The sequence below is a fragment of the Amborella trichopoda genome, chromosome 2 (assembly GCF_054954075.1).
Source record: "Amborella trichopoda isolate Santa Cruz 75 chromosome 2, AtrichopodaSantaCruz75HAP2 v2.0, whole genome shotgun sequence".
NCBI lineage: Eukaryota > Viridiplantae > Streptophyta > Magnoliopsida > Amborellales > Amborellaceae > Amborella > Amborella trichopoda.
In genome coordinates, this window is record NC_142337.1 from 9552810 (window position 1) to 9580687 (window position 27878).

General features: G+C 41.1%; 1 protein-coding gene across 10 annotated transcripts; it reads left to right on the forward strand.

Moving 5' to 3' along the window:
- On the forward strand, positions 1-27878 carry LOC18443309 (thioredoxin O2, mitochondrial). Of its 10 annotated transcripts, XR_016049091.1 has the most exons (9): positions 8-356; positions 1104-1169; positions 1325-1375; positions 3489-3621; positions 3801-3903; positions 4217-4328; positions 5675-5754; positions 7199-7243; positions 9683-10782. XR_016049091.1 is itself a non-coding variant. In XM_088857911.1 (6 exons), the coding sequence occupies exons 1-6, from the start codon at positions 119-121 to the stop codon at positions 27608-27610; spliced, it is 609 nt and encodes a 202-aa protein (XP_088714037.1). In that variant the 5' UTR covers positions 1-118; the 3' UTR covers positions 27611-27878. The 10 variants fall into 10 exon arrangements, 5 of the variants coding, with proteins under 5 accessions (XP_088714037.1, XP_011626670.1, XP_020528414.1 ...); XR_016049088.1 differs by lacking the exons at positions 3801-3903; positions 9683-10782 and adding an exon at positions 27512-27878; XR_016049090.1 differs by having other exon boundaries at positions 3489-3903.

Genomic DNA, 27878 nt, shown 5'->3' on the forward strand with positions numbered 1-27878 from the left:
CGTTTCCTTCACATTGCAAAGATCGTACTTTCTTCGCATTTGCAGAGAGCGAGCGCGAGAGCGAGAGAGAGAGAGGAGAATCTGATATAACAAATTGGTTTAGAGAGAGAAAAGAGCAATGAGGATTTCTCTCCTCCATAGAATTGTTCGTGGCAGAGGCTCGACTCGCATGTGCACTGCATTTCTCCACTCTTCTTCATCTACTCCTTTTATCCCACCAACAAATATTCCATGGCGCCCCTCCTACTCTTTCGAACATCATTATTCCTTCCCCTCTTCCTCTTCCTCTTCCATTATTAACCCACGCCTCTCTTTCACTTCCCCACCTCATAGAGCCTTGTGTTCTTCCACTTCTGGTATGCTGTCTCTCTCGTTTATGTTTTTTTTTAATTGCTTGTCTTTAAAATATTGCTTGAATGTGATTCAGGGGCATGCGATGTTTTCCTTTGATTATATGCTGTGTTCTATTGTTTGCTATGTTTATTCATGATTTTGTTGATGACTTGCTTTTCATTGCCCGTATCTTATCTTCATAGGAATTTATGATGATGGTGGATAGTGTTTCATTCTAAAAAATGGGTAGTTAATTCTGAGAAGAATACAAGGTGAACAACTGGTTATGGTTCAATTGGAATATACAAAATTAGGACGCATGGTTCCAGGGTTTAGAAATACGTCAACTGATTCATCTTGGATGCAACAACAATAAATGTTAGTGTACAAGCTTACAGTATAAGATCATAAAACTATCTGATTACATGCTTACAAGGATTTGACTTCTGATGATGGGAATTAGGGGATTGAAATGTCTGGCTGGTTACCTGCCATATGTTTATTTTATTTTGATCTATAATCAATCCAAGAAATGCCAATTTTTCCATTCTTCTTAGATAGAACCAGTTATGTTTTATCACTACTTATGATTTCTGAATTCTTATGTTACACTGGAGAGTGGAGAGCTCATGACACTGCTTATTCATTTTATATGCAATATACATATGTTCAATTATTATATTTTGGACAACATTTATGCTTGGTGGGATGGGTTTCTTTTGTGTTGTGATGTGACATCATGATAACCTATCAAAAATTGATTCTTTCAGGTACCTCAGATATAGTGACTATAAAATCTGATGAAGAGTTTGAAAGCTCTATAAAAAAGGTTCAAGGTAATTTTCTGCTGTGATTGTTATACTCGTTTTTTGCAAGTTTCTCTTGATTTCGTGTACATTTGCTAGTACTTCAATTTTCCGTTAGTGATCCTTTCCCTATGTTAGTGTACTTGCAGTACTAATATTTCTGTTTACTTGATTCCATGTTTCAGATGACAGTCTGCCTGCAATTTTCTACTTTACTGCAGTATGGTGTGGACCTTGTGAGAATCTTCCAACACTTCGTTCTATTTAGACACATCCTTTTTAGTTGTTTTGGGAATCAATATGATGCATATTCTACATACCAAAATCAATTTTTGTGGATATTTGATCATTCATGTTAAATTTGATTTAGCTACAACCTTACTGATATGGCTGGAAATATCAGTTCCTGTGGCTATGGATTTTGAGTGAGGCATTTGGGGCATTGGCCCTATCTAGAAGGACATTTGTTCAATTTCCCTTGTGAATATGCGGAGGGCTAATTTTTGTAATGATAAACATATAGAAGATAGTCAATAATATTACTTTCTAGTTTCTGAAAGTTCATCATCTATACTTATCACAAAGGGGTTCATGTCTGACCTTCTGATGCCCTCCCCACTAGTTCAGAAGATGGTCATTGGCTCATGGGCAATATTATTGCTTTGGCGCTTGGGGTCTGTGCATGTTCGGGACGGGGTAGCATCTATTGGGTGGCCCACTTTAGGATTTTGACAAATTTAGCTGCCTGCAGCAGGTCCTAAGGCACAAGAGAGAGAGAGAGAGAGAGAGAGAGAGAGAGAGAGAGAGAGAGAGAGAGAGAGAGAGAGAGAGAGAGAGAGAGAGAGAGAGAGGGGACAGGGGAGACTCTTGACACCCCCCTCCTCTCTCCCACCCTCCCTGGAGCACCGCCTCCCTTGAGCTGCCAGGAGACTAAGATGAGGGTGTGCAGAGTGTAGACTGAGTTGATGACAAATAGCTAACTCTGTTAGATGATGTAAAAGGATTAGATGATGTAAAACGAAACTTTTATATGCTGGCATTGTCACAAATGTTCTTTGTGACATTTGGTGAGGGTCATTCTTTGCATTGTAGACTTGGCGCTAAATAAATGACTGAATTAGGGCTTCTAATTTATGTTTGGGCTGTTTGGGTTTCGAGTTTTCTTTAAGGTATTGGTGTCTTTTATTGTTGATAGAGAATTGGGGGGTAGAATTAGATCATCACCAAGGCAGCCAACCTAGGCTCTTATACTAAAAAGTTCTTTTCTCAAGACCCAAAATAAATTCTTTTTCTCTCAATTTTTTTTATTGTCCGACTCTTATGTATTTATAAAAGAAAACCCTAGAACTTAACTTGATCCTCAAGGAACTCCAAGGACCCCAAATTCTTTTCAATTCTGCCCCTCAATTGTCTACAATATAAAGAAGACATGAATATCCTAAAAGAAAACTAGAAACTCCAAGGACACCAAATTTAAATTTCAATCTCCTAAAAAATAGTAAATTGAAAACACAAAAGCCTTAGGGGTTAAGAGAAGCTCGACTACAAGCTTGAAGACTCAAAATTTGTATCAAAGACAATCTCCTTTGTCCAGGTGGTTGTATCTCTGGATGCTCATGTTCTTCATGAATTTCAATGGTTTTGCTAGCTAAGTATACCTATGTCATCTTACTCAAAAAAAAGTGTACCTTTGTCATCTTTTTTGGGCTTTCATATGCAATGGTGTCTACTTTCATTACACTGATAGCAAGTAACATTGGAGGAATCTTTCTTTTCTTCATTAAATTTTTGGTGGTGGAAAACCTCCTTCTAGTTGAGGAATCACTTAACATTGCTCCATTGTTATTTGGTCTCCACTAGTAAAACAATTTAAAAAGCCTTGCTTAAGGTTCATGGCCGATATAGAAAGACCTCATCCCTAATGGTTGGTTGGAGCCCATTAGCATAATGGGCAACAATTTACCCTTCAGTCTCTTGGAGTTTGCTTCTAGCCACTATTTTATAAATTCTTTACTATAGCATTCTATTGAAGATTTTGGAGGTCTTCAAAGAAAATTTGCTCATGGTCCACAAGAAGAAAATTTTCCTTCAATTTTTTTCATCTTTTGCCCATTAGAAAATTTTGCCTCTCCATTGCAAAGTCGAGATTGTTGAACATGTTTTTATGAGGCCACAACAAACCGGTGGAGTTTGGTTGCAACAAGTTTAGCTTTACACTCTTCTAGCAATTCACTCCATCAAAAAAAATTTCGACTGCACTAAATCAATCAATAAAACTCCCTATATGGAGCTTACCATGCAACTCCGAGAGATCTTTGTTAATACTAAGATCTCGTGGATGATCTACAGGTCGCGGTTCTTGCCTGTACATTTGCTCATTACATTTGAGATGGGTTGTTGGTCGTGGAGCTTGATTCTTCTCTATTTTCTGAGATTTGGTACCGGATCTACATGATTGCGAGCATTGTCTTCTTGGCGATCGGTATTTTCTAATCATCACAACTGATGATTTATTTCACCCATCTATCTTCCAAGTTCATTGATCTCTCCTTGAATTCCATGGATCTCGATTCGAATATCTTCCATGGCTTGATTTATACCCTCTTTTATTTGTTTATTCACAACCTCTATAATTTGTGGCAACATATCCTCGATCAAAAGAGCAGGTTTAGGTGATGGATCTTTGGAAGTGCTGATAGCAATTGATCTAGGGAAAATAGTGAGACAGAGAGAAAAAAATTAAACCAAAAAATTAAGAATAAAGGTGAGAGATTATACCAGGAGATTCATTTTATTTCTCTCTATTTTTTTGGTCTAACACTTGTATATTTATAGAAGAACACCCTAAAATATAACATGCTCTCTAAGAAACCAATATACAAGAGCACCCTAAAATATAACATGCTCCCTAAGAAACCCAAATCAATATTAAATTCTAACTTTTCATCTTTGAAAAATTAAATCTTCAATTCTACTCCTCAATTCTCTACAACAAAAAAAGATTTAAATACACTAAGAAAAAACTAGAAACCCAAGGAGGTCGACCTTAATACTGAGATCTCATGGACTCTCTGCAGGTTGTGGTTCTTGCGTCCAAATTTGCTCATTGTGTTTGAGACCGGCACCTGAAGTCGGTCATGGAGCTCAATTTGTCTCCTGGGTGAGATTTGGCGTTGGGTCTCCATGATTGTGAGCACCCTCTTCATAGTAATTGGTATTTTCTAATTATTGCATATGCTGTGATGGCTTACTTCACCAATCTTTCTTCCAAGTTCACTGATCTCTCCTTAAATTCCATTGATCTTGACTCAAACTTCTTCCATGGCTTGATTTATGCGCTCTTCATTTTTTCCATTCAATAACCATGATGTAGGAGCAAGTTAGAGACACACTCAACATAAAGAGAACAATATGAAAAAAAGACAAATATTTAAGTCCTTTTTGCTGGGTTTGTATGGCCTGTCTTAGTTTCTGCAGATTCTCAATACAAATCTTAAAACTCTTTGAACTAAAGAAAAAAGAACCTTGTAACCACTACTTAGAACCCTAAATCATATGTTGCAGAGACACTGATACGTGTGTCAGTTCCTGTGGACCATATTTAAGGAAGCCGGAAAGTGGGATTTAGGTCACATTAAATGTTTTCATAGTGAGATTTTAAGAAATGGTTAAGAAAAAAGTGTTAGACGCGGGTGTCATGTCCTTGGTATGTTGACACATGCAAAACACCATGGACACATGTCTCCTTGTTACCTAGATTGAACCCTAACCTTAACAGACCTGATATTTTGGAACATCCTAACAAATAGGAAATATCAAATCTGTCCTAAAATAGGACAAGTATGACATACCTTGAGACAATGCTTTATTTCAAGCTATGGTTGGCTTGTCTCATCGAGCTACCCCAGATTGATATATTGTAATTGATTTTGATGCATGAGCGAAAAGTTATAGTCCTCGAAAGTATTAAGTCTTCTAATGGCATCAAAAAGTTGAATCGAATGGGACTTCCTCTTGGTGCTTGAATTTTTTGGGTCAAAGAACTCCATTATGATTACGAGCCAGATCAAAATGTATGTGTCTCGGGATATCAAAATAATTTTGGAGTTAAATACTCTAAAAGGGGCAAACTTGTCATGTACCATAATATATATGGGAAACTTATCATGATTTACCCTAATATATATGGGGTTTATGAAAGAAAGGCCAAACTACTCATTTTTCAATTTCATTCCACTTGTGGCTTTTGATAAAAAAGCCATAATTTTAATTTTTTGATGCCTTGATTGCAGCAGTAAAATGCATAAAACTGTACAAATTCATACTCTTATGCTTTTGAGTTTAAATTGCGGCTTGTGAGGAGATTTTCACATTTGTCTTGTTTGTATATTATCACTATTTGACGCTGTTCTGTTTATTATCTTCCATGATATGGCTCCTAAAAATTGTTATTTATGTAGATAAGTTGTTGGCATGGTTTCATCACATTTGGGTTTCTTTAGAAGATCTTATACAATCATTATTTGGATTTCTAGGCAAGTTCATTTCACCTATCATTGAAGAGTTGAGCAAAAAGTATTCACATGTCAAAGTTCATAAGGTTGATGTGGATCAGGTGAGTGAAGTTTACTTTGTTTTCTTATGTTCTCCAGTGTTCTGAATTTCATGATCATGATCAGTAATTGCTAGTGACCATGCTGATTCCTTGTCGGAATCAGCGATTAAAATTTTTTATGTTATATGATCTGTACATTTTATAACATAAAAATCAAATAGCCAAGTTGGTTGGACTGTTGGCTATTAATGTAGGGTGGGGAGTTCGGGCCCTCTTCGTGCTTCCAATTTTCTGTTCTTCAACCTCCTTTTTTTTTTTCTATTGTTTTGGGACTAACCAAAAGAAGTTTCAGTGGAAGGGTTCGAGCCTCCAATACCTGGGCATCAACCAAGCGCTCTAGTCAACGTAGCCACTTTAGCTAAGCGATACAAAACATATATATTAACAATATGTAACTTCTCTGTTTTTTTGTTAACCCCCAAAAATAAAAAAAGGTTATAGTGGGAGGGTCTGAACCTTCAACATCTGGACATCAACCAGACCCTCTAGCCAACACAACCACTCTAGCTGATCAAACAAAACATATATATCATTTATTCTATCGTAAATTTTTTTTTTTGCCGGATCGCTGATTTAGGTAATCCAGATTGCCCATCTGTATGATCCAAAATGGGTTCAGTGGGTGGACAAGTCCCCCACCGATCATTTTTAGAAACATTGATGTGCTCTATTTCAATTAGATCGGAATCCTTCTATGTTAGCCCACACACTTCAAAATAAAACTTTTGTCACCTCTGACTCTTTTAAGTTATTAAAATTGCTAGGATCTACAAGATCTTTTGATCTTCATCATCATAACAGCATCTCCCCCATGCCTTTTGTTCCTTGATCTGAATTTAATGCCCTTCCATTCTGGTTCTCGTTTGGGTCCAATATCTAGCATTTGAATAGTCCATGTCCCTTTTGAACAAGATTGTTCCATCATTTCTTGTAAAGAAAAAAGTCTTATTAAAAATGGTGATGGATGAATACACAAACAAAACTGCCATTTCTGTTATACTTCTTACAGGGCTATTATGTTAGTTCTGTCGTCCACCTAAAGATTCATCCCTTCATCTTGCTTGTATTAAAAATGATACTTTTATGTTAGTTCTGTCGTCCACCTAAAGATTCATCCTTTCATCTTCCTTGTATTAAAAATGGTACTTTCGACCCTCAAAATTTCCTGTTAACATGAAGAGACTCTTTTCTTCAAATGCCAAATAAGTTTTCCTTCTGTATCAACTTTTCCTTATTAAGCCTTTTATTATATGAAACTATGAAGTGAACACTTGCCTGTAGCTCAAGAATGTCTCTAATGTGGTAAATCTTGTCATGAACTTGCTTGGCTGTTAATAATCCAAATAAGAGTCATAAGCTTCTTGCTGGACTTCTCAATTTTCATCATCAGGTGCTCAATTTTCTTCAGTTACTTAATAATGTATTTGATTATAATCCTTTGCAGGAGGGTCTTCAAGACACACTAAGCAAGTTACAGGTCAATTCAGTGGTAGGCGCTTATCTATCTTCCATCAGTTGTGTATGATATTTTCTCAAATCGGATGAACCATCTGAATTGACATGATTACTGTCATTGTTTTCTATTATCTTTAGCACAAAGTAACTAGTATATTAGTACATGAGTTTTAGATTATGAATGTCCCTCTTTATTTCAATGTTGTCATTTTATTAGTAGAGGCCTCAGTCAAATGCATTGCATCGATTATCTTTCAAGGGAATGTTGAGCTGCGGTTATTAAAAGCAAGAGGGGCTAGCTGCAGTACAAATTATGTGCAAGGAGGCTACCTTCATGTGCATAACCCTTTCCAGTTGTATTTTCTGTAAGCTTGGGTTCTGCCAGAGTGTTCTAATGCCCTGGAACCAAAACCAGTTATTTGAGTTGTCTTGTTTGGCCTGAAAGAACTTTTTCATGCAAGTTAGGAAACAAAACATACAAAATAAACTAATCAATGATCACTTTTATTATTATTATTGCTGCTGCTAGTGCTACTACGACTACCTGCTACTGCTGCTGCTGTTGTTACTGTTAGTACTACTATTCCTGCTACTGCTCCTACAACTAGTACTGCTACTGCTATTACTGCTGCTGCTACAATTACTACCTACTAGTACTACTAACTACGACTACCTACTACTACCTCCTGCTGCTGCTGCTACTACTACGACCTACTATTGCTGCCACTACTGCTGCTTCTACTGCTACTAGTATTTGTAAATTGTAATTTAACCTTGTTAGTTTTCTCTGGCCCATGTTGAAATCAAGGAAACAAGTGCAGATTTACTTTGATGATACCCTAGAAAAGACAAGGCTGATCATCCCAATTGTTGTTACTTAATGATGCGAAAGGACAGCAACAAGCTGAATCCATTATTCTTTCAATTGTGGAGCAATTAAAAAAAAAAAAGAAAAAAAAAGAAGCAACAATGGAGGTAAAACAAGCATGTATTAATGGAGAAGAAAATTTCCACCACTCAAAAAAATAACTCAATCCAAAAACATAACCATTGTAGGGATGTTGAAAAGTTCCCCCCTTTAATACTAGTAGTCCCATAATAATAAAGTCACCATCGTCATCATTTTAACCTTTTCCCATAATAATAAAGTAATAAAATAAAAAATAGAATACCTAGAAACTATCCCCTCTATCTTCTTTCATCTACGCACTCTTTCTATAAGTAGAATACAACCCATGTACTCTCGTCTCGTCCAACTAACTTGGGACTCCCCTCTCTTCCCCAACCAAATCCCTTTATTTTTTTGGACACCCACCTCAATCCCAACTTCCACACTTTTGTATTTTTTCCTACCAAACTCCCTAGCATATTGCTTACACTTAAATTGTTCACCGCAGTTTGGTCATCTGTTTGTGGATGATAAGCATCGGTGAATTGCAACTTAGTACCTAATTTTTCCCATGATGTTCTTTGAGTATGGCTAAGAAACCGAATATCATGCCTGAAGTTATGGTCTTCAAAATCCCATGTAGTTGTACGGAATCCCATGTAGTCGTACGATCTCCTTGAAGAAGAGTATAGCAACCATCATACCATAAGTGGTCCTCTTGTACAGTTTGAAGTGCACCATCTTAGAAAACTGATCCTCGACCACCCTAATTGAATCACGACCTCTTGGTGTCCTTGGTAGGCCCACAATGAAATCCATAGATAAATCTACCCATGACCTAGTTGGGACAGGCAATGGTGTGTATTGAGGCTGGTGTTTTGAGTGTCCCTTGCCCACCTGACATTCTCTGCACTTGTCAACAAATCTGTACACATCCCTTCTTATGCATGGCAAAAAATATTACTCTTCCACCAATGCATAGGTCTTATCCTTGCTAAAATGACCATCAAGTCCTTCTCCATGGAGATCTAACATGAGATTATCTATAAAAGAAGTATCAGGGATACATAACCACGTGTCATAGAACAAATACCCATTAGTAAAATTAAACCGGCAATAAGAGGAATAATTTCCTAAGTTGCAATTTGACACTATAGTGCTGAAGTATTGATGCAGATCAAGAGCTCGGTCATTCAAAATGCGTGTATATTTTATTATTTTTATTAGGGTTGAATTTTTCGGAATTATAATGTGGGGTTAATCTCCAACAATCATAATTTATTTTATTTTATTTTCTATTTCACTTGACATGCTACTATTCATGGGTTACTGTTCACAAAAGTATTGATAGAATTGTGACATTGTTCAGGGGTATTTTAGAGTCTTAAATTGTTTACATGGATCTTAAGTTAATTTTAGCATTTCAGAGACATATAAATGGTGGGACGTCACATTATAGGATTCTTATATTATTGGAATAAAATTTATTTTATGAAAGAAAAAAGTTCTTCTCGTGGCTTGATTTATATCTATGCTTTTTCTTCATTATTGCTGATTTTTACTTGTTTGATGTTTGGGAAAAAGGTGGATTTAATTTCCCACCTTTCATTCCTGCATCAAATAGTATCAAAGCTTAGGTTTGGAGACGGTTAGAGATTGCGATAGCTGGTCGTGGAGGTTTTAGCCATAGGGATGCTAATTGGATTGGATTACGCAAGGAAATCGACAACTTGATGCAGATGGTTCCACAACGATTGTGCTATCGAGACTAGCAACAACATGCCCTAAACGAAGATGAATCTATAGGGATAGATCCAAATCGTGAGGGTTTTTCTGGAGATTCATGTGTATCAGAGTTGCACAATGGCATAGACGAGAGCATAATTTTGAAGGAGAACAACATGGATCCAATCTTCATTAGGATTCAATATTCTTTAAATCAGTGGATAATGCTCATATCTTTGATAGTGATCCTATTTTTGATAAAGAACCTGGTGATCCAATATTTGATGGTGATCTTATATTGATGAAACATTGGATGAAAACGAAGAACTTGGAATTTCTATCTATGATGAAGAATAAGTCGCAGGTGATAGTGATGGTCGTCGCAATGATGGTAATGACTATGATAGTGATGGTGGTGAAGAGTTAAAAGAGGATGCAATTGGTGGCAATGACAATAAAGAGCTCTTTCTCTAGTCAGTGTTGAGGCTGAACTTTCGTATTTCCAATTAGAGGATTCCATCCCACAAAGGCATGTTACTATAGCTGGGTGCAGCAAAATCCTTATGAACTTGTTTAAGGACATTTTCGGGGATATTTTTGTCCATGCTAATAGTCCATATGTCTCAGGATCAAGCCCCACATCGATGCGCAATATTCAGGTTGAAAGATACCTTGTGTTTAGAGGAGGATTCATATTAACCATTTCAAAGCTCCAGAGTGACTTTTCTCCAACTAGGGGAAGAATGATGGATCAAGAGCTAGGTGATTAAAAAATGTAATTTAATTTTTTCGTGGATGTCGGTGTACGCTTTATTCATTTTTGTTAGGGTTTAATTTTTTAGGACTTATAATGAAATGGGTTTAATCCCCAACACTTAGTTTCTGAGTTTTTTTATTTGCTTTTGTTACCATTCATTGTTACTATTAATGGGTTAATGTTCACAGGGGTATTTCTGAAATTATGATATTGTTCAGGGTTATTTTAGAGTTTTAAATTGTTTACTTGGATCTTAAGTTAATTTTAGGGTTTGTTAGGCTTATAAAAGGTGGGACGTCACATTACAGGATGCTTATGTTATTTGAACTTCACATTACAAGATGCTTATGTTATTGAAATGAATTTTTCTTTTATGAAAGCAGAAAGTTCTTCCGTTGGCTTAATTTACAGCCATGCTTTTTCTCCATTATTGCTATTTTTACTATTTTGAAGTTCGAGAAAAAGGTAGTTTTAATTTCCCACCTTTCCTTCCTGCATCAAATATGGATCCTCCAAATATGCTTGTCAAATAGCTTCAAGACCCAATACATGGACAATTTAGTTGCGCATAGATATGATTGTCCGGCTACGCACATTAGCCACTTGATTCTGGTCCATGACTGGTGTTGAATGGTGAATATGAGCTCTTGCAAGTAATTTGCCCACGTTGCATGCTGTGCATCAAGCTTCTTCTGGTTATTAATGTGCTTTAATGTGTCATGATCAGAGAATATGATAAACTCTTGGTACACTAGTTAATGTCACTAATGTCTTGGGGCTCACATGACTGCATAGAATTCAAGTCATATGTGGAATACTTCATTCACTTAATTGAGTTTTCCACTACAGAAAGCAACATGCCTCCTTTCTTGACTAAGCACTAAACCAATCCCTACATGAGAAGCATCACATTGTACCTGGGAAACCTTGTTGGAATCTGGTAATGCAAGCATGAGCGCATGTATCATCCTTTCTTTAATGGCGTCAAAATATTTATTTGCAACTGGGGTCCACAAGAAAGCGGGACCTTTCAAACACTCAGTGATTTGGGCCATGATAATGTTGAAGGTTCCAATGAACCGCCTCTAGAAAGTAGCAAGTCCATGGAACTATGTACCTCTAAAACTGATTTTTGGAACCAGCAATTCTACTATGGCATGCACCTCTCAGGGTCTACCTTCGCCCCATCAAAAGACACAATATAGCCAAAAAACAGTACATTAGTGCTCAAGAAGTTACACCTCTTAAGATTGATTTATAACTTCTCGGCCATTAGCACTATTACTATTTGGCACAAAAGGTCGCAATGGACATCAGCATTTCACTATAAACAAATGTATCATTGAAATAAACCACGGCAATCTTACCTATGAAATGTTGTAATATGTATGTCATCATGGGTATGAGCGTGCTAGGTGCATTAGACAGGCCAAAAGGTGTAACCAACCACGTATACAAACCACTTTGTGTTGAAAGCAATCTTCCACTCATCTCCTTTGTGTATACAAATTTGATGGTGGCCACTTCTCTAGTTAATCTTCGAAAATAAGCAGCTCTAGCCAGCATGTCAAGCACATCATTCAACCGTGGAATAAGGAATCAATATTTGAATGTGATCTTGTTGATAGCCTTCCTTTCTACACACATTCTCCATGATCCATCTCTTGTGGGTTAGCAAGGTTGGTAAAACACATGGACGCATGCTAACCCTTATGAACCCCTTTGCTAATAACTCATCTAAAAGGTGGACTATGTGATCGGGCGAGGCAATGCCGATTAAAATTTTTCTATTTTTTCTTTTATATATATATTTTTGAAAATGTTAACATTGTATTACTGAGGGAGTAATAGTTACAAGAAGAGATAGTTACAAGAAGGGAAAACCAAGGGCCCCCCTAGGGGGAGCCCTTGGTAAAAAATGCGTCAGACAACCATATACAAAACTGGGGGCTTATAAAATTGCCCATTTACAATGACTTACATTGGGTAACCAAAGAACAAGAGCAAAAAATCAAGGAGTGCGCAATCTTAAATGCTAGGGGAGGTAGTGTTCCATGTCAAAAAAGATAGGAAGGGACTCGGCATTGTCTTCATCTCTAGTTCTTCCTCCCTCCTTTGCCATCAGGTCCGCGAACTCGTTGGACGTCCTCCAGATATGCCTCCAAGAGACGTTCTCTAGATATGCCTCCAAGAGACGTTCTCCAGATATGCCTTCAAGAGACGTTCGTATCCCTACAAATTTGGAAAATTTCATAAAAATTGGATGTGAGTTGCCATGGGGGAAGGGTCTTCCCGCTCGCCCAAGAGATTGTATTTTGGGAGTCGCCTTCGCCGATGAGCCGTTCTTCCCAAGATCGGTTAAACTTTTTCAGCCCTATCAACAAGGCTAAAGCCTCTGCGAATTGGGAATCACCGTAGCCAAGGTGGTCGGAGTACGTAAGAAGTACTTTCCGATGGCAGTCTCTAAAAACACCTCCAGCTCCACACGGGTCTGGATTCGCAATTGAGCATCCATCAAAATTCAACTTCACACAGCCCACCGGTGGGGGCTGCCAGTTGTTGTGTCTAATTGCCTTTCTAGGCTGGTGGTAGAGAATGTTCTTCCATTGACTTTGAAAAAGATCCATGGGAAGTCCCGCAAAGTTCTTGTGGTTGGATGCCCAAAAGGGGACCACCACAGCAGTTATCTTGTGGAAAAGAGTTGAGGTTGGTAGTTTGGTACATCTAAAGATTCTATTATTCCTTTCAGTCCTTAAGGTCCAAATGGTGGCCGCGACGCTTGCTTTCCATATTGCTTTTCCAGCTTTTGGCCAATTAGAGTCCACATCATAGGAGATGATGGCTCTGACCGATGGTGGCATACCCATTGGATGCCAAAGTGTTGAGGTACTTTGCCCCAAAGCTCGTGAGCAAAACAGCAGAGAAGGAATATATGGGGGTTTGATTCCTCTTCAGAGAGGCAAAGAGCACATCTATTAGGGATGGGGATCCCCCTTTTAGTAGTTGGTCCACTGTGAGTCCTCTGTTGGAAGTAGCTAACCAGTTCAAGGTTTGTACCCTAGGTGGTGCTAAGGTCGACCAAACTTTTGCCATGGCTGAAGTGGGGTTGGCAGGGAGGGTGGGGGCTTGGGAAAGACTCTTATAGAAGGAGGCCACTGTGAAGGTGCCGGTTGGTGTGAGGGTCCACACCATTTTATCAGTCCCATTTAAGGGGATGAAGTTGGAATATAGCAAAGCCGAGACGGTTTGGAAGTACTGGATTTCATCCTCATTTAGAAGCCTTCGAAAGGAAGGGTTCCAGGTTCTACAGTCTCCTGTTGCCCCCATTTCCTCAGCGACTGTGGAAAGTTTGTTGGTGGCTAAGGGGAAGAGGGTTGGAAAAGCTTGGCTAAGGGGGGAGTAACCCAGCCAGAGGTCAGACCAGAAGAGTACCTTATCTCCCGTCCTAGGTTGAAGGCGAACCCTTCTTTTGAATTGAGGGAGGGAAGTAAGGATAGACTTCCAGGCTTCCGATGCTCTCGGCCACCTTCTATATTCAGGGAGCCAAGTTCCTTCCGGGATATTGTATTTACTTCGGAGGATAGTGGCCCAGAATGCATCCGGCTGCATAGCTAGACGCCACCACCATTTCCTAAGTAAAGCCACATTGTAAGTTCTCAGAGATCTGATGCCTAGACCTCATGAATTTTTAAGTTAACAAACGTTTTCCCATGCCACCAGGTGAAATTTGGACTTCTCTGCCTTCCCTGACCACAGGAAGGTCCTCATTAGTTGTTCTAGGCGATTGGCTACCTGAGCTGGCATGTGAAAGAGGGACATAAGGTACACTGGGGAGTTGGCCAAGGTGGCTTTGATCAAGGTAGATCTACCTGCCAAAGAGTGGTATCTACCTTTCCATCCCGCCAGCCTCCTATCTACCTGCCAAAGAGTGGTATCTACCTTTCCATCCCGCCAGCCTCGTATCTACCTTGTCCAGGATATGAGACCAGAGTCTCTTCTTTGGTTTTCCAAGGCCCAAAGGAAGGCCCAAGTAGGTAGTGGGAAGATCAACAACTTTACACTGCCAATCTAAGATGAAGTTTCGGACTTCGGTAGTGGATAAGCCAACTCCCATCATTTTAGATTTCTCCAAGTTGACCTTGAAGCCCGTATCTACCTGGAAGCAGTGGAGGAAGAGCTTAAGGGCATCTACTTCACAACTGGAAGCATCGAGGAAGACCAACGTGTCATCTGTGTATTGCAGATGAGACACCATAGGGCCTTGCGGGCTGCCATTGAAACCTGAGAGGATACCCGCTTGGTAGAGCCTAGAAAGCGACCGGCTGAAAACTTCAGCTGCTATTGTGAAGACGAAGGAAGAAAGGGGGTCCCCTTGTCGGAGCCCCCTCGAGGAAGGAAAATAACATTTCGGGGTTCTGTTTATAAGGACGGAAAAGTAGGGGTGGGAGTAACAACCTCTCATCCACTTCTTCCACCTATCTCCAAACCCCATTCTGGCTATGGTTTCCTCCAGTACCGACCAATCGACATGGTCATAGGCCTTTTCCCAATTAATTTTGAATATAAGACCGGGACACTTGGAGAGGTGCCTGGAGTGGATGCAGTCGTGAGCCACGAGGGCCCCATCAAGAATCTGCCTTCCTTGGATGAAGGCAATTTGAGGTGAGGAGATGATATCAGGAAGGACCTATTGGAGTCTTGTGGCCAGGACTTTAGCCAGGATTTTATACGTGGAGTTGAGAAGACTAATTGGCTGAAAGTCCTTGATCTCTTCTGCCCCTTCTATTTTTGGAACCAGGGCTATAAAGGTAAGCATTCATGGCTTTATGTATGGTCCCCTTATGGAAAAATTCGTCAAAGAAATCTATGAACTTAGGGCGGAAGGTTTCCCAAAAGGTTTTGAAAGGTGCTACTGGGAAACCATTTGGACCAGGGGCTTTATCTTTGGCTAGAGTATTGATAGCTCGTAGTATTTTATCTTCCGATAAAGGGTGCTCTAACCACTCAGCTTGATTAGCGGGGAGTGTCATGAAGTCTAGGGAGGACATTGTTGGTCTCTTTGTTTGCGGGGTGCAATAAAGGGTCCAAAAAAAGTCCAGGATGGCCTGCTCTATAGCTTCAGGGTGGGCCAGGTAGCAGTTGTTGTGTTTTATCACCGAGATAGAGTTTTCACGCCTACGACAGTTTGCGATCCGATGGAAGAAAGCAGTGTTTAGATCACCTGCTTTCAGCCATTGCACCCTTGATCTCTGATACCAGTATATCTCTTCTTTTTGAGGGTCGAGAGATATTCCATCTTGGATTGGGTTCTAAGGTTCAATTAAGTGGGGTTCAGAGGTCTGGATTCCTCAATCCCGTCGAGGTTCTACAAGGACTCCAGTAAGGAGGATTTAATATAGGAAAAATTGCAAGAGAAGGACCTGCTCCAATTCCTAAGGGAGGATTTGAGAAGTTGGATTTTCGACTGCAGCCTAAAGCCTGCTCTCCAATTCACCTGGGCAGAGAAAGAATTCCATCAGGCTGGAATAAGGGTAGCAAGGGAGAAATGTTTGAGCCACGCAAGTTCAAACTTGAAGGGTTTAGGGCCTCCAACTATCTGCCATCGTATCAAGGAGGATGGGGCAATGGTCAGAAGTTGGTTTGGGTAGGGCTACCACAGTGGATCTCGAAAAAGATTCCTCCCAGTTAAGGGATAGGAGGAATCTATCCAACTTAGAAAGGGAGGGACTGGAGGCGTGGTTGGATCAGGTAAAGCGGCAACCTTGAAGAGGAATATCTACGAGTTCTTGTTGGTTTATAAAGTCGGAGAAATCCCTCATTTCCTGAGAGATGGAGGTTGAGAAGTTCCTCTCGAATGACCATCTGGTGATATTGAAGTCAACTCCCAGAGCCCAAGTGGGGTGGGGTAAGGCTGCCACATGCTCTAGCTCTGGCCAAAGCCTGTGTCTGAGGGAGGCACAATTTGGGCCATAAACTGCTGTGAATCTAGGGGGCCCTTACTTGGTTGCTAGAGAGGGTTATCGTCACCGAGAATTCCCCTATGAAAGAGGAAATAAGGGTGTACTCAAAGGGGTTCCAAATTGACCCAAATACCCCTCGACGCCCCGTTTGCTGGCAAGGAGACGTATTGGCAGGGTCTTTTGCCCCATACCTATTGGATGAGATGGAGGGTACGTTCCGGTTGCTTAGTTTCGATAAGGGCTAGAACAGTTCAATGGTGTTTAATGGCTAAGTCCTTACCTGCAGCCCTTTTGGCCAGCTGCCCCAGGTCCCTAACGTTCCAGGTAATGATCTTCATTAGGGAGGGGGGGTGGAACGGAGGAAGAGATCACTCTAGGTGTTCTCCTACGGCGGTAATGGGAAGGAGGCTCACGGCGCATTCTGTTGGAATCAGAGTCATAGGATATGGAAGAGAAAAGATTTAACAATTCGCGTTGGCCTCTGAATTTCACCTTCATCCTACTGTTAGCATCAGCCGTCAAGAATTTGTGAGCTGGTCCCTATGGGCCTTCGTGGTGGAAGCCCATAACCTTGAACATCTTGATCATCCTATCGTCAACTTTTATTTCACCATCCCCGTTGACTTCCCTGGCTTGCTCCGTCTCCTGAGTGGGAGAGATGGGTACATCTGTGCTTTGCCCATCCAAGTTGACCACCCTTGCACTCGCCATGGCCAAGGAGGGAGAGATGGTTGCACTTGTGTCTTCCCCATCCCGGTTGACTTCCTTGGCGCTATGAGTGGCCTGGGAGGGAGAGATGGGTTCTCCAAGAGGTGCATCTGTGGTGGGCTGACATTGAGGTTGGCTGGAAGGGTAGAGGTTCGAGGGGAGAGCTGGGGGAACAAGGGGAAGAGGGACACGGACAGGGGCAGGATAGGAGGCAAGAGGGTCGTTCTCGCTCAAATGCTGAAAAAAACAGGCTGGGTGCACCTCTTGAGGCAAGGTGAGCTCCTGAGTGGTGACAGAGGGGTAAGAAGGTAACGCAAGTGAGTGATAGATGGCCAACGGAGAAGACGGGTGAGGGGAGGGAGGCCAAGTCGAGAAAGGTACAAGATCATAAGAGGGGAGAAACGCAAGGAAGTAGTGGGTATGGACAGAAGAGTATTCATAGCCATGCACAAAGGGGGGTGAAGGCCAAGCAAATTGAACAAAGTGAACACACTGAACCTGAACAATGCGTGGGACAGAGGAGAGGGAAGGAGAGATGGAATCCGGGTCCAGTGGTGTAGGGTTGAAGGAGTGAGCAACCACAAAGCCAAAGGGAGGGGGAAATCTATCCGTGACACCACGGGGAGGAAGGAAGGTGTTCTGCAGAAGGGGCCGAGGTCAGGGGGTACCACTGGAGGGAAGCTGAAAAAGAGGATGAAGGAAGGGTTAGGAGCTGGAGGAGGGGTGGATAGCAAGACGGGAGGGAGGGTGCAAAGCGGAGCAGGGTGAGCCTCAGCAGAAGGGCCAGGGGCGAGTGCAGGCGAAGAGGGTGGGTCAGGGACTGGGACCTTATGTGTCAACGGAAGTACTTCTGCTGTTGGAGAGAGAACACCAGGAGGAGAGGAGGGGAGAGACAGAGAAGAACCCTGCATAGAAAGGCTCAAGGAGGGAGGGGACATGGGGGCAAAAGGGGAAGAGCTAGAAAAGGCAGATCTGCCCGTTTCGCTAAGGTCAGAAGAAAAAACCAAGTGGGCGGGGTCAGAGGAAGAAGAAGCGACTGGGGTAGGTAGGGAAGGCGGCTGGGGTATGGAAGGGGCAGACGCAAGGACGGGGGAGAGGAGAGAGAGGGGAGACCCAGGTAGAGGGAGCCTAGGCTGGGCGGGAAGGCTATCAGATGGGGATGGCTGCCCAAAGGCAAGTGACCGTTGGGAGAGGAAGCAGAGGATGCGTGGGCCATGGTGGGCAGCGAAGAGGACAGGTGTCCAAGGGTGGGTAGGGGAGAGGGCGGCGAGTACAGGGGCGACATGGACAGGTGTTGAGAGGAGGGTGACCAGGTTGAGGAAGTGGGTAAGCTAGGCGGCTGGGGAAGAGGTGGAGGCACAAGAGAGACATGTGGAGGGGGCGTTCGACACGGGTAATGAAGGGTCGCTGGGGGGTAGAGAGGTGGAGGGATGAAAGGGCGGTGACAACTTGGCCGACCCGAAACTCTCCCTAGGGCCTGAGGGAAAAGCTGGCAACATGAGGTCGACCTGGATCTCCTTTCCGGAGTGAAAGGGGGGGAGGAAGGTTGGACCAGCCCGTTTGGAGAGTCTCGAGTCGGGACAAGCCTGGGTAAACTTCTCTTTCTCAGAGTCGGGTCCGCCTGAATTTTTTTCTTGGGTTGGCAAGTAAGAACGGGTGCAGAGGGTTGGACCTGCCCGTCAGTAGTTTCCCGGGCCGAGTCAGACGTGGGAAAGCAACTCTCTTTCAAAGGCAGGTCAGAGGAGCAGTTGATGGGGCCCCGCCTTCCAGCTTGCTGGGTAGAAGGGGGGTACAGAGGTTTTTTCGGCAATACCATTGCTGTGCCTGACAACCTCTGGCCGCGCTTTTTCCAGTTGCAGTTTCTCCTTGAAATTAAGGTCCAAGAGTCCGGACTAAGATCCTATGGGTTGGCCCTAACCTGGTTGTGCAGGAAGTGGGGGGAGGGAGGAGAAGCTAGCATCTAGGAGACCACAATTAGGAAGAAGAGGCCGTCTACTTCTAACCACAGGGATCGGGGGATGTTGGAAGGATATAGAGCGTTGACCAAGACCCGGATGGCTCCGAGAGGGAGAGATTCAATGGAGATCCAGTGAATGGAAATGAAGGACCCTCATGCTTCAGCCAGCCTTCGAAAAGTAGTTGGTACCCACGCCTATAGCAAGATGTGGTTGAAGGTAAGCCAAACCTTCTGCCTTTTATACGAACCATCGATATGAGACCAAGCTCGGAGGGATCATGGAGCCCCTTTAAAGGAAAGCATATTTCCTTCTTGGAGTATGCGAAGCGCTGTAGCTAGGGAAGGAAAGGAGAACAAGATATCTCCATTAGAAATCCGTCGGCATACTAGGTTCGGTTCTCCCCAATGTTTTTGCGCCGCTCTTTTGATACCTCTGATATCACCCCTGGAAGGTATGAACTTACAGACCAAAGAGGCTTGAAGTTTTTCGGTGGCGTGCCTTACTTCTTGTGGATGGGAAGGGATGATGAAAGGTAGGAACGGGGAGGAAAGGTGACCCTGTGGGTTCTGGATCCCTGTCAACGATAGGGCAGGCAGTGGGTTATGACGATCGTTGTCACTTCCCGGGACAAAATTACGAGAACGTACGACTTGTGAGAACGTTGTTGGCTTGGGGTAGGGGAGTTTAATCGACGCCTTTCCGATTGCAGGCTGAGGTTTAGGGATAGATGCAGGAGGAGTTTTACCCGAAAAACGGGGGTTCGCAAGGGAGGGTTGAGGTGAGGGCCGAGAGTGCTGGTAGAGGGGGTTGGGATACAGCCTGTAGATCTCATTCCAAGAGCGTGGGGAAGGAGGATGACAGACTCTCATCTGGTTGCAGAGCTTGTCTCGCAAGTTGAGCATGGATTTATTTATTTATTTCTTTTAGATTACCACCCGGATCACTTACAAGTGTCCAAATATAATATGTGAAACAAACAAAACATCAAGGACTTTCACTTGCTTGCCATTAAAACAAAAGTACATTCATGACATGGATTTGAAAATTACATAAAAGATGCAATTAAATCAAAAGAGCATAAACCATGAAATTACTGTATACCTTGTCTCAAGTTAACCCTAAGGACTTAGCACACCCTATGCCGGGTCTCCTCCACCAACGGCGCATGGGATCTAGGTTGAAGAACTTGTATAACAACTTGGGAAGCCAAGGCAAAACCTGCAGAGAGCATGACATAGGATAACTTAGACCAAATCTCAACTCATGAGAATAAGGCAAAAACTAGAAGGCTAGGGTGTTGTGTCTTAGGTATGCCACCCCTTAGGGTGTCTTTGTGCGTCCTAAATCTTAATTTAGAGAGAGAAAGATAGAGAGAGATTAGAGAGGGGCGGGCCACCCCATTAGGGTCAGAGAGAGAGAGAGAGAGATTGAGATATCAAGTCTTGAGAATGAACCCTTATAGTTAGTTTTTATAGAATAAAGGAGAGGGTTTCTAAGGTTAGGGTTTTGCCATCTTTGTGAGATTTAATCTTGACCTTTGATCTTGGAGACCTATAGGGTGAAGAGATCTCATCTATTCATTCATTAGACCAGCCATCATGATTAAAGGAATGTAGTGGAACCATTATCCCTCAGTTTCCATAACTCTATTCCCATCAAAATAGTATGTAGAGAAAGTACTAAATCAATATCAATTAATTTTTACACTTTTCCTTTTTGAAATCAATTAAAATCTCTACACCGTACATTCCTAAAATTCTCAAGTCAACATGTGGCTTAATTAGAATCAACCAACTTAGGAAAGAATAAGAGGAGGTGGCCTTGTGGGCCCCACACCCCACTAAATGGTGGGCCCCCCAATATGTTAAAATTAATTCTAATTTTCAGATAATTAAATAAATTTTATATTGTCATTAAATAATTTAATTTTCTCTTTAATGAAAAATAAAATAAATATTTATTTTTAATAAAAAATAAAATAAATTGATTTTTCTCTATTTAAAAAATCATATTTAAATAAAATAAAATACCCAGAGAGGTCCAAAAATTTATTTTTAATTATCCAAAAATAATTGAAACATATTCAAAGAGATTAGATGTGAATAGGATCTATAGAATTATAATTACAACAAATATACTGAGGACTCCATCATTTCTAGAGACCGTATCTCACTGCATCTTCTCGAACTGGCCCAATAGTTCTCATGACTCACAACCCTTCGCAAGGGTTCATGATTGGACTATCAAAGTCAGCCAATAAGTGAAGGAGACACGATCCTAGTCCATGGATTATAGGTCCCTCCCTGAAAACAAGTCCAGGCCCCATTTTAACACTATGCTTTATGGGTCATTTCAACACAGTCCAGTGTTGCAGGGAGTCATCTCTTACGCACATGTACACGTCATACACCCTTATCCAAAAGGGCCGCTTCTCGGACAACTATCTAGTGTACATGCTGTGTGATGGTAATGATGAGGATTTAGGCCCTTGTCCTCTTCGACCATACATCACACACACAGGGGTCTCATCGAGTCCCTTGGCCAAACTGGCCTGGGCACAACTCCGACCTCATCAAGGGATAACCCCACGTCGAAACTCTCATCGGCTGTACTTACACAATGCTCAGGACTACGGGTTCTAGACATCACCAATGAGCCATAGCCAGAAAAAGCTTAGATGAGTCGTGGCATTAGTAATGCCTCATAATCTAAAGTGGACCACACTCCTACTAGAGAGCCAACATTTCACTATAATTTTTTAGTACATGCTTTCATAAGGTCTTTAAATGGCCACAAAATCCCCAACATCATCCACCTACTTCAAAATCTCAACATGCTTTTTAGGACCGATTTTATAAGGTGATACGTAAGGTATGCTTGACCCAGGTATGATATCTAATGCAATGTTGTATATTCCTAATAGGTGGCAAGCCAACAAGTAACTCCTCTGGCTCAAGGTCCTCAAACCTCAAAAAGTGGTCCAAGGGCTTTGGGCACTGATACTGGCTGCACTGCACTAAGTCCTTTCCTGCAAGTGCATAAATCTATTTGATTCTTCAATCTTCTCAATAAACTGCCAAAGTGAGAGGAGTCACATCCTCCTCTTCGGAAGACTTGGGTGGAGCCTCCTCATGCATGGGCAACAATACTACCTCACGACCATCCTTCCAAAAGTGTCGGTGTTACATCACCATTAGGGATGGTCTTCGTATCATCCTGCTAGGGATGCCCTAGGAGTTTAAGCAAAGCATCAATTGCTGCAACATCATACCCAACTTTATCCTTAATTCCTTATAGAAACTAATAATAGCAAGTTTAATCAAGCATCTAGAAGTAACATTTACCTTTGCTCCATGTTTGAACCATGCAGCCTTGTATGGATGGGGATGCTTTGATGCAACTTGTTTACCATCACTTGTGAGACGAGACCATTGTACACTTTGCCATTATACATATACTTGGGTGAAACATGTGAGTTTTCAGGCAGCTCTCTTCTTGGGTTTCACTGACAATGAAAGAATACGGAGAACGAGCAAGGTCTCACCTTGATCAGCTACCACTTTATTCGCTGGATCATCAATCTCAACTTGTTTTCAACCGGAGTCACTGGGTGTTTTTCATGGTCCTCCCCACTATTCACTGTCATACTCGGGTCGAATTGGCATGACATTGGGTTGCATTCAATAGAAACTCTGTGATTTGGTTCTGAACCTCATAATACCTTAAACTCCTTGGACTAGTTATCTCTTGGGCTCGGTTTTGAGCTTGAGTACTGGTAGTTGAGCCATGTTTCGCTGTTAAAACATCAAGCCCCCGGTTTGTGATGTTCTTACTCTCGAGGTGGGTCGGCATGTGGCTGTTCCCTTTCTTTGTTATTCAACCACCTTTAAGGCAACTTGATAAGTTGTCTATAATTGTGGCATATGGTGTAGCTTGATTTCATTTTGGATCGAACTTCGCAGGTTTGAAATGTAGTGCGTAACATTTTGGTCATCAATCTCTACTACCCCGTCGGATGGAGATAAGTGGTAATACTCCGTATACCCCTGAACTGAGTTTGTATCTTGATGCAACCAGTAAAACTATTGGTACAAGATAGTTGGGCATGAGAAATTGCTCATGCAATCTTGCTTTCATCTTGGCCATGATCTGAGTTTATCTCAGCCCTTTCGAAGTTGTGCTTCTTGATTTGATTCCACCATACTATTGCAAGTCCCCTAAGTTTAAGAGCCATGAGTTTGACCTTCTTAGCCGGACATGAGCAATTGCTCATGCAACCTTGCTTTCATCTTGGTCCATGATCTGATTTATCTCAGCAACTTCGAAGTTGTGATTCTTGATTTGATTCCACGATTCTAATTCAAGTCCCCTAAGTTTTAAGAGTCACGAGTTTGACCTTCTTTGCATCAGACAAGTCTTTCTAATTATAGAAGGACTGAACCCTGCTCAACCAGTCTAAAAACTATTAGGGGGAAATATTTCCATAAAGCTTAGGGAGATCAACTTTAATACTCGAACCGGGCTCTCTTCGCTTGTATCTTCGTATATCTTGATGCCGATCATGTGATTCCTACTTGTTTGTGCCCGTGCATCAGTCAAGTCGACCTCAGGGTGGTCAGCTGCTCGATTCTCCATCAAATTCACGCTCATGTCGATGTCGCTGTGCATCAAACACAACTAGATGATTATACACCTCATCAGCTTGTTTCGACTCAGATTCAGACTTCGATTCGTGCCAATCTCTATCAAAACCCTCATGGATTGGATCCAACATCGTTAACCCTCTTTGTTTTGGGCATGCTGTTGCTAATCTCACCCTTGCAGCAGCTATGCAAGAATCTCCTACAAGTTGTCGAGTTGCTCTATCACCCGGTACGACTAGACCTTCTATCGGTCACTACCTCTAAAACGAACTGTCATAGTCTCTAACCTTCTTCAAACCTCCACCCTTCTTTCGATTTTAGAACGAGCAAAAATCAATAATAATGGAGGAAAAACAAGTTGACATTAATGGAGAAGAAATGCTCCATAGCTCATTCATAAAAGAATAACTAAGTTAAAAAATCGAAGCCCTTATTGGGACTCCTAAAAGTTCCCCTGTTTTATACAAGCAATCCAGTAAAATAAAATAAAATAATGGAATACCTAAAACTATCTCTTCTTTATCTTTTTTCTTCGATTCTCTCTCTCTCTCTCTCTCTCGGTATAATACAACCCACATACTCTCCTCTTTTGTTCTGCTAACTTAGGACTCCCCTCTCTTCCCTCTCTAAATCTCTTTATTTCTGGACACCTACATCAGTCCCTACTTGAAAACGGAAGCCAATTGAATAATGAAATTCCTAGACCAATCCTAAAAACAGTAAGATATTGACCGAACTACCCATAGCGAAATAAAAACCTCCTTTGGTCCCCTTAAGTTTGCAATCCCAAATTAAGCAATAACAATACTTTTAAAACCTATCCTTGACCGAAATTAAAATAATAAAAGTAAGTAAATAGAATTAAAACTTGCTTCTCTCTTGACTTTGATTTGCTTCACCTAATGAGCTTGATATTGAGCTGATGTGTTCTTCGCCATTGTAAACATACAACATTAATCGTATTTGTATCATAGAGAATTGTGTTCTGATTATTTGATGCAACTTACAGAGGCAGGCTACTGTTTTGCTTGTCCTCTCCCACATTTAAGCATTGAAACTTCACTCGCATCTTTTCACTTAGGGGAACACAAATTTCTTTTGGAGTTCCTGTAATCAGTGGAGCTTCCAGTGTCAATCTGAGTTGAGTGTTGACTTCGACATTATAAATATAAATCACAAGCATAAATATGAGGGCATATCACATATCTTAACCATTTATGTATTATATTAAACAATCAAATGAAGGCGCACCTCAAAAATTCACTAAAAAAAGCTGTTTCGATGCCCAAAAATCCTCAAATCGGTTATCTCGACCTCAAGATATATAGCGATGAGAAAAAGTGGATTTTAAGTTTTGGACATAGTGCATCTTGTAATGCATTTTAGTACCATCAATTTTCAAGTTTTTAAGTGTTCATAGATGCTCGATCGTACACTATTTTTGAAGCTTTAAATTTTAATGAAAATAATTTTTCCAGCCATCAAAAAGATTTCCAGTATTGAAACATCTTTCAACACTATTTGAAGGTGCGCCTTACTTTGATTGTTTAGGGCTTCGGCCTTATACAAACCACACCCTTTATGTATACGAGTTTACATCCATCAGTATCAGGGGCACTTTAAGTCATTTGCCTGGTATTTATGCATCTATGCCCTGAAGGGCCCATTGTTCATCGAATAAGAGCTATTCTTTTAATTTTCACCTCATCAAGGTGTCTAGCACTTCTCTGTGTTCTTGTGAAGAACCAGCGTCTTTATGTAACCGATGTGCCTCCATCAGTTGGCTCAATATTTAAACGTCTTTGGTAAATTCATGGGAACCTGTTACAGTTACAAAAGAACGCCTAATATCATAAATAAGCTGGCAGCGAATAGGGAGAGACTACTCTTGAATTTACCCCATGAAGGGGAGAATCTGTGCTTTTATTGTTGGAATAAAAAGTTCAATGTGTGCAGGCCCATTTGGCAGCTAGTTCGTAAGTGTGATTGATTCATATAGTAAACATCATCATCAACATCATAAGAAATATAAATTGTATGTACAAGAATTATGAATTGTAAACTTTCAAAAAAAAAAAGAAAGAAAGAAAAGAATTGGAGAGATTGCCTGGATTGGAGAAGTCTTTCTTTATTATTAGCTGCTAAGAGCATATATATGTTGATAATAGATTTTGTGAGGGTCAGCGTTCCAGAAAATGCTTGGTGGCTCTGTGGGGTCTAGGCTGCCCAGCGCCTAGGTGGACACCCAGAACCTAGGTGGCCCAGTGGAATAATTTTTTTTTTTTAAAGTCAGGTTTTGTGTAAAAAATTTAAAAATACATATTTAGACATATTTAGACATATTTTAGTCCATAATTCCATGCATTTCAAATTCAAGAATTAAACTTTTAAGTTTAAACTTCAAACCATTAGGCATTATAGTATTAGACTGTATCCATAGTCCATACCATAATCCAAACTCCATGCACTCCATAGTCCATACTCCATACCATAATGAAAACTGTGATAAACCCTTCAATCCTATGGAAATCACAAAAATCTAGTTTTTTGAGGTTTCTATCTCTCTAAAATGGGCTCTACTGGGGAAACGTTTGAAATTAATCTAAACGCAACTTTTTACCATCTTATTTTTATCAAACAACCCAAAAATGCTTGGGGTGGTGGTCGGCCCCTTGGGGCAGGCTGCCTATTTTTACTGCTTAGGCCTGGGTGAGGCGCCCAGGTCCCTTGGACCGCCTAGGCGCTCTGGCCCCCTGGACCGCCTAGGCGCTAGGTAGTCCGCCTTTTAGAACAACGTTAAGGGTCCTTTTGTTTGCTCATACTGTTTATATGTTCCTAGGTCCTTTGTAACAAAATTTTATGGATTTGTATTTACACAAAAATTGCAAGAAATCTGGCTTTGTCATGAGATTAAGTTATTGGAGGTACCGAGATGGCAAGCAAATGTTTTGCTTCTAAGTTGTTTGGTTAAAGAAGCTAAGGCAAGTCTCTCAAAAATCTGTCTAGTAGGAACTCGGATCTGCATTTGTCACTAGAGAGCATAGAAAGTGGTAGTTGTTTTGACTTCTTTTACTAGAACTATATATAAGAACGTTTATGTAAATTCAAAAGGTCAATGCTGCATTTTGGATAGCTTCCAGAATGGATTCTGGGCGCAATGGATGTGGTGGTGTTGGCAGTCAAAGCTAGGTGGCTCACGATGCATAATTTCAATCCATCTCTAGTGCAAAATGCCACCAGTAAGTGGTGTTCTACATTCTATTTCTTGAGGGATCTGGACCTCTTCTTTTTTCTTGTGGTACAACACGTGATGCTAGCCCTTCATGTCCAATAGCCAATATCGATGTTAAGTGAAGCCTAATTTCTTTTTTTTGTAGAGAGAGAAAGTTGTGGAGTTCTATATTTTTCTTTGTCTAATTTGGCCCCTTCCTTCACATCTGTCTAATCTTGGCATACCCTAACACAGTTTTTTATGTGAATATATCAAACTGGTTATATTGTTGGTCTTCATGAAGCTAACTGTTTCATGTTGAAAGCACTTTATATTGAAATCCATTATGGGCGGAGACTGTGCACGGGGAATATATCTTTAGTGGCTTTATCCCTGTTCCTTGCTCTTTTTCTGATTTTTGACCGTTGAACAACCATGAATTGTGTTGCAGCCAACTCTTTACTTCTACCAAAATGGAAAGAAAGTCACTGAAATAGTTGGTGCTGATGTCTCTCGCTTGAAAGAAACAGTGGAAGCTCTGTACAAGTAAACGTTTGTGTCCAAAAAATCAAATAATAGTCGATACTGTGAAGATGAGCAATTTTGACAGTAGCTGCGTCAGTGTACTGTATGTTTTTCAGATCTGACTTATTCTCAAAGAGGACTGGAAGTAATTACAATCTCATGTGCCACCCAAGGGGAAGTCTAATTGTTTTTTGATAAACTTTTACTGTCCAAAAATCAAATAATAGTCGATATTGTGAACATGAGAAATTTTGACATTAGCTGCGTCAATATACTTATGTGATTTTCAGATC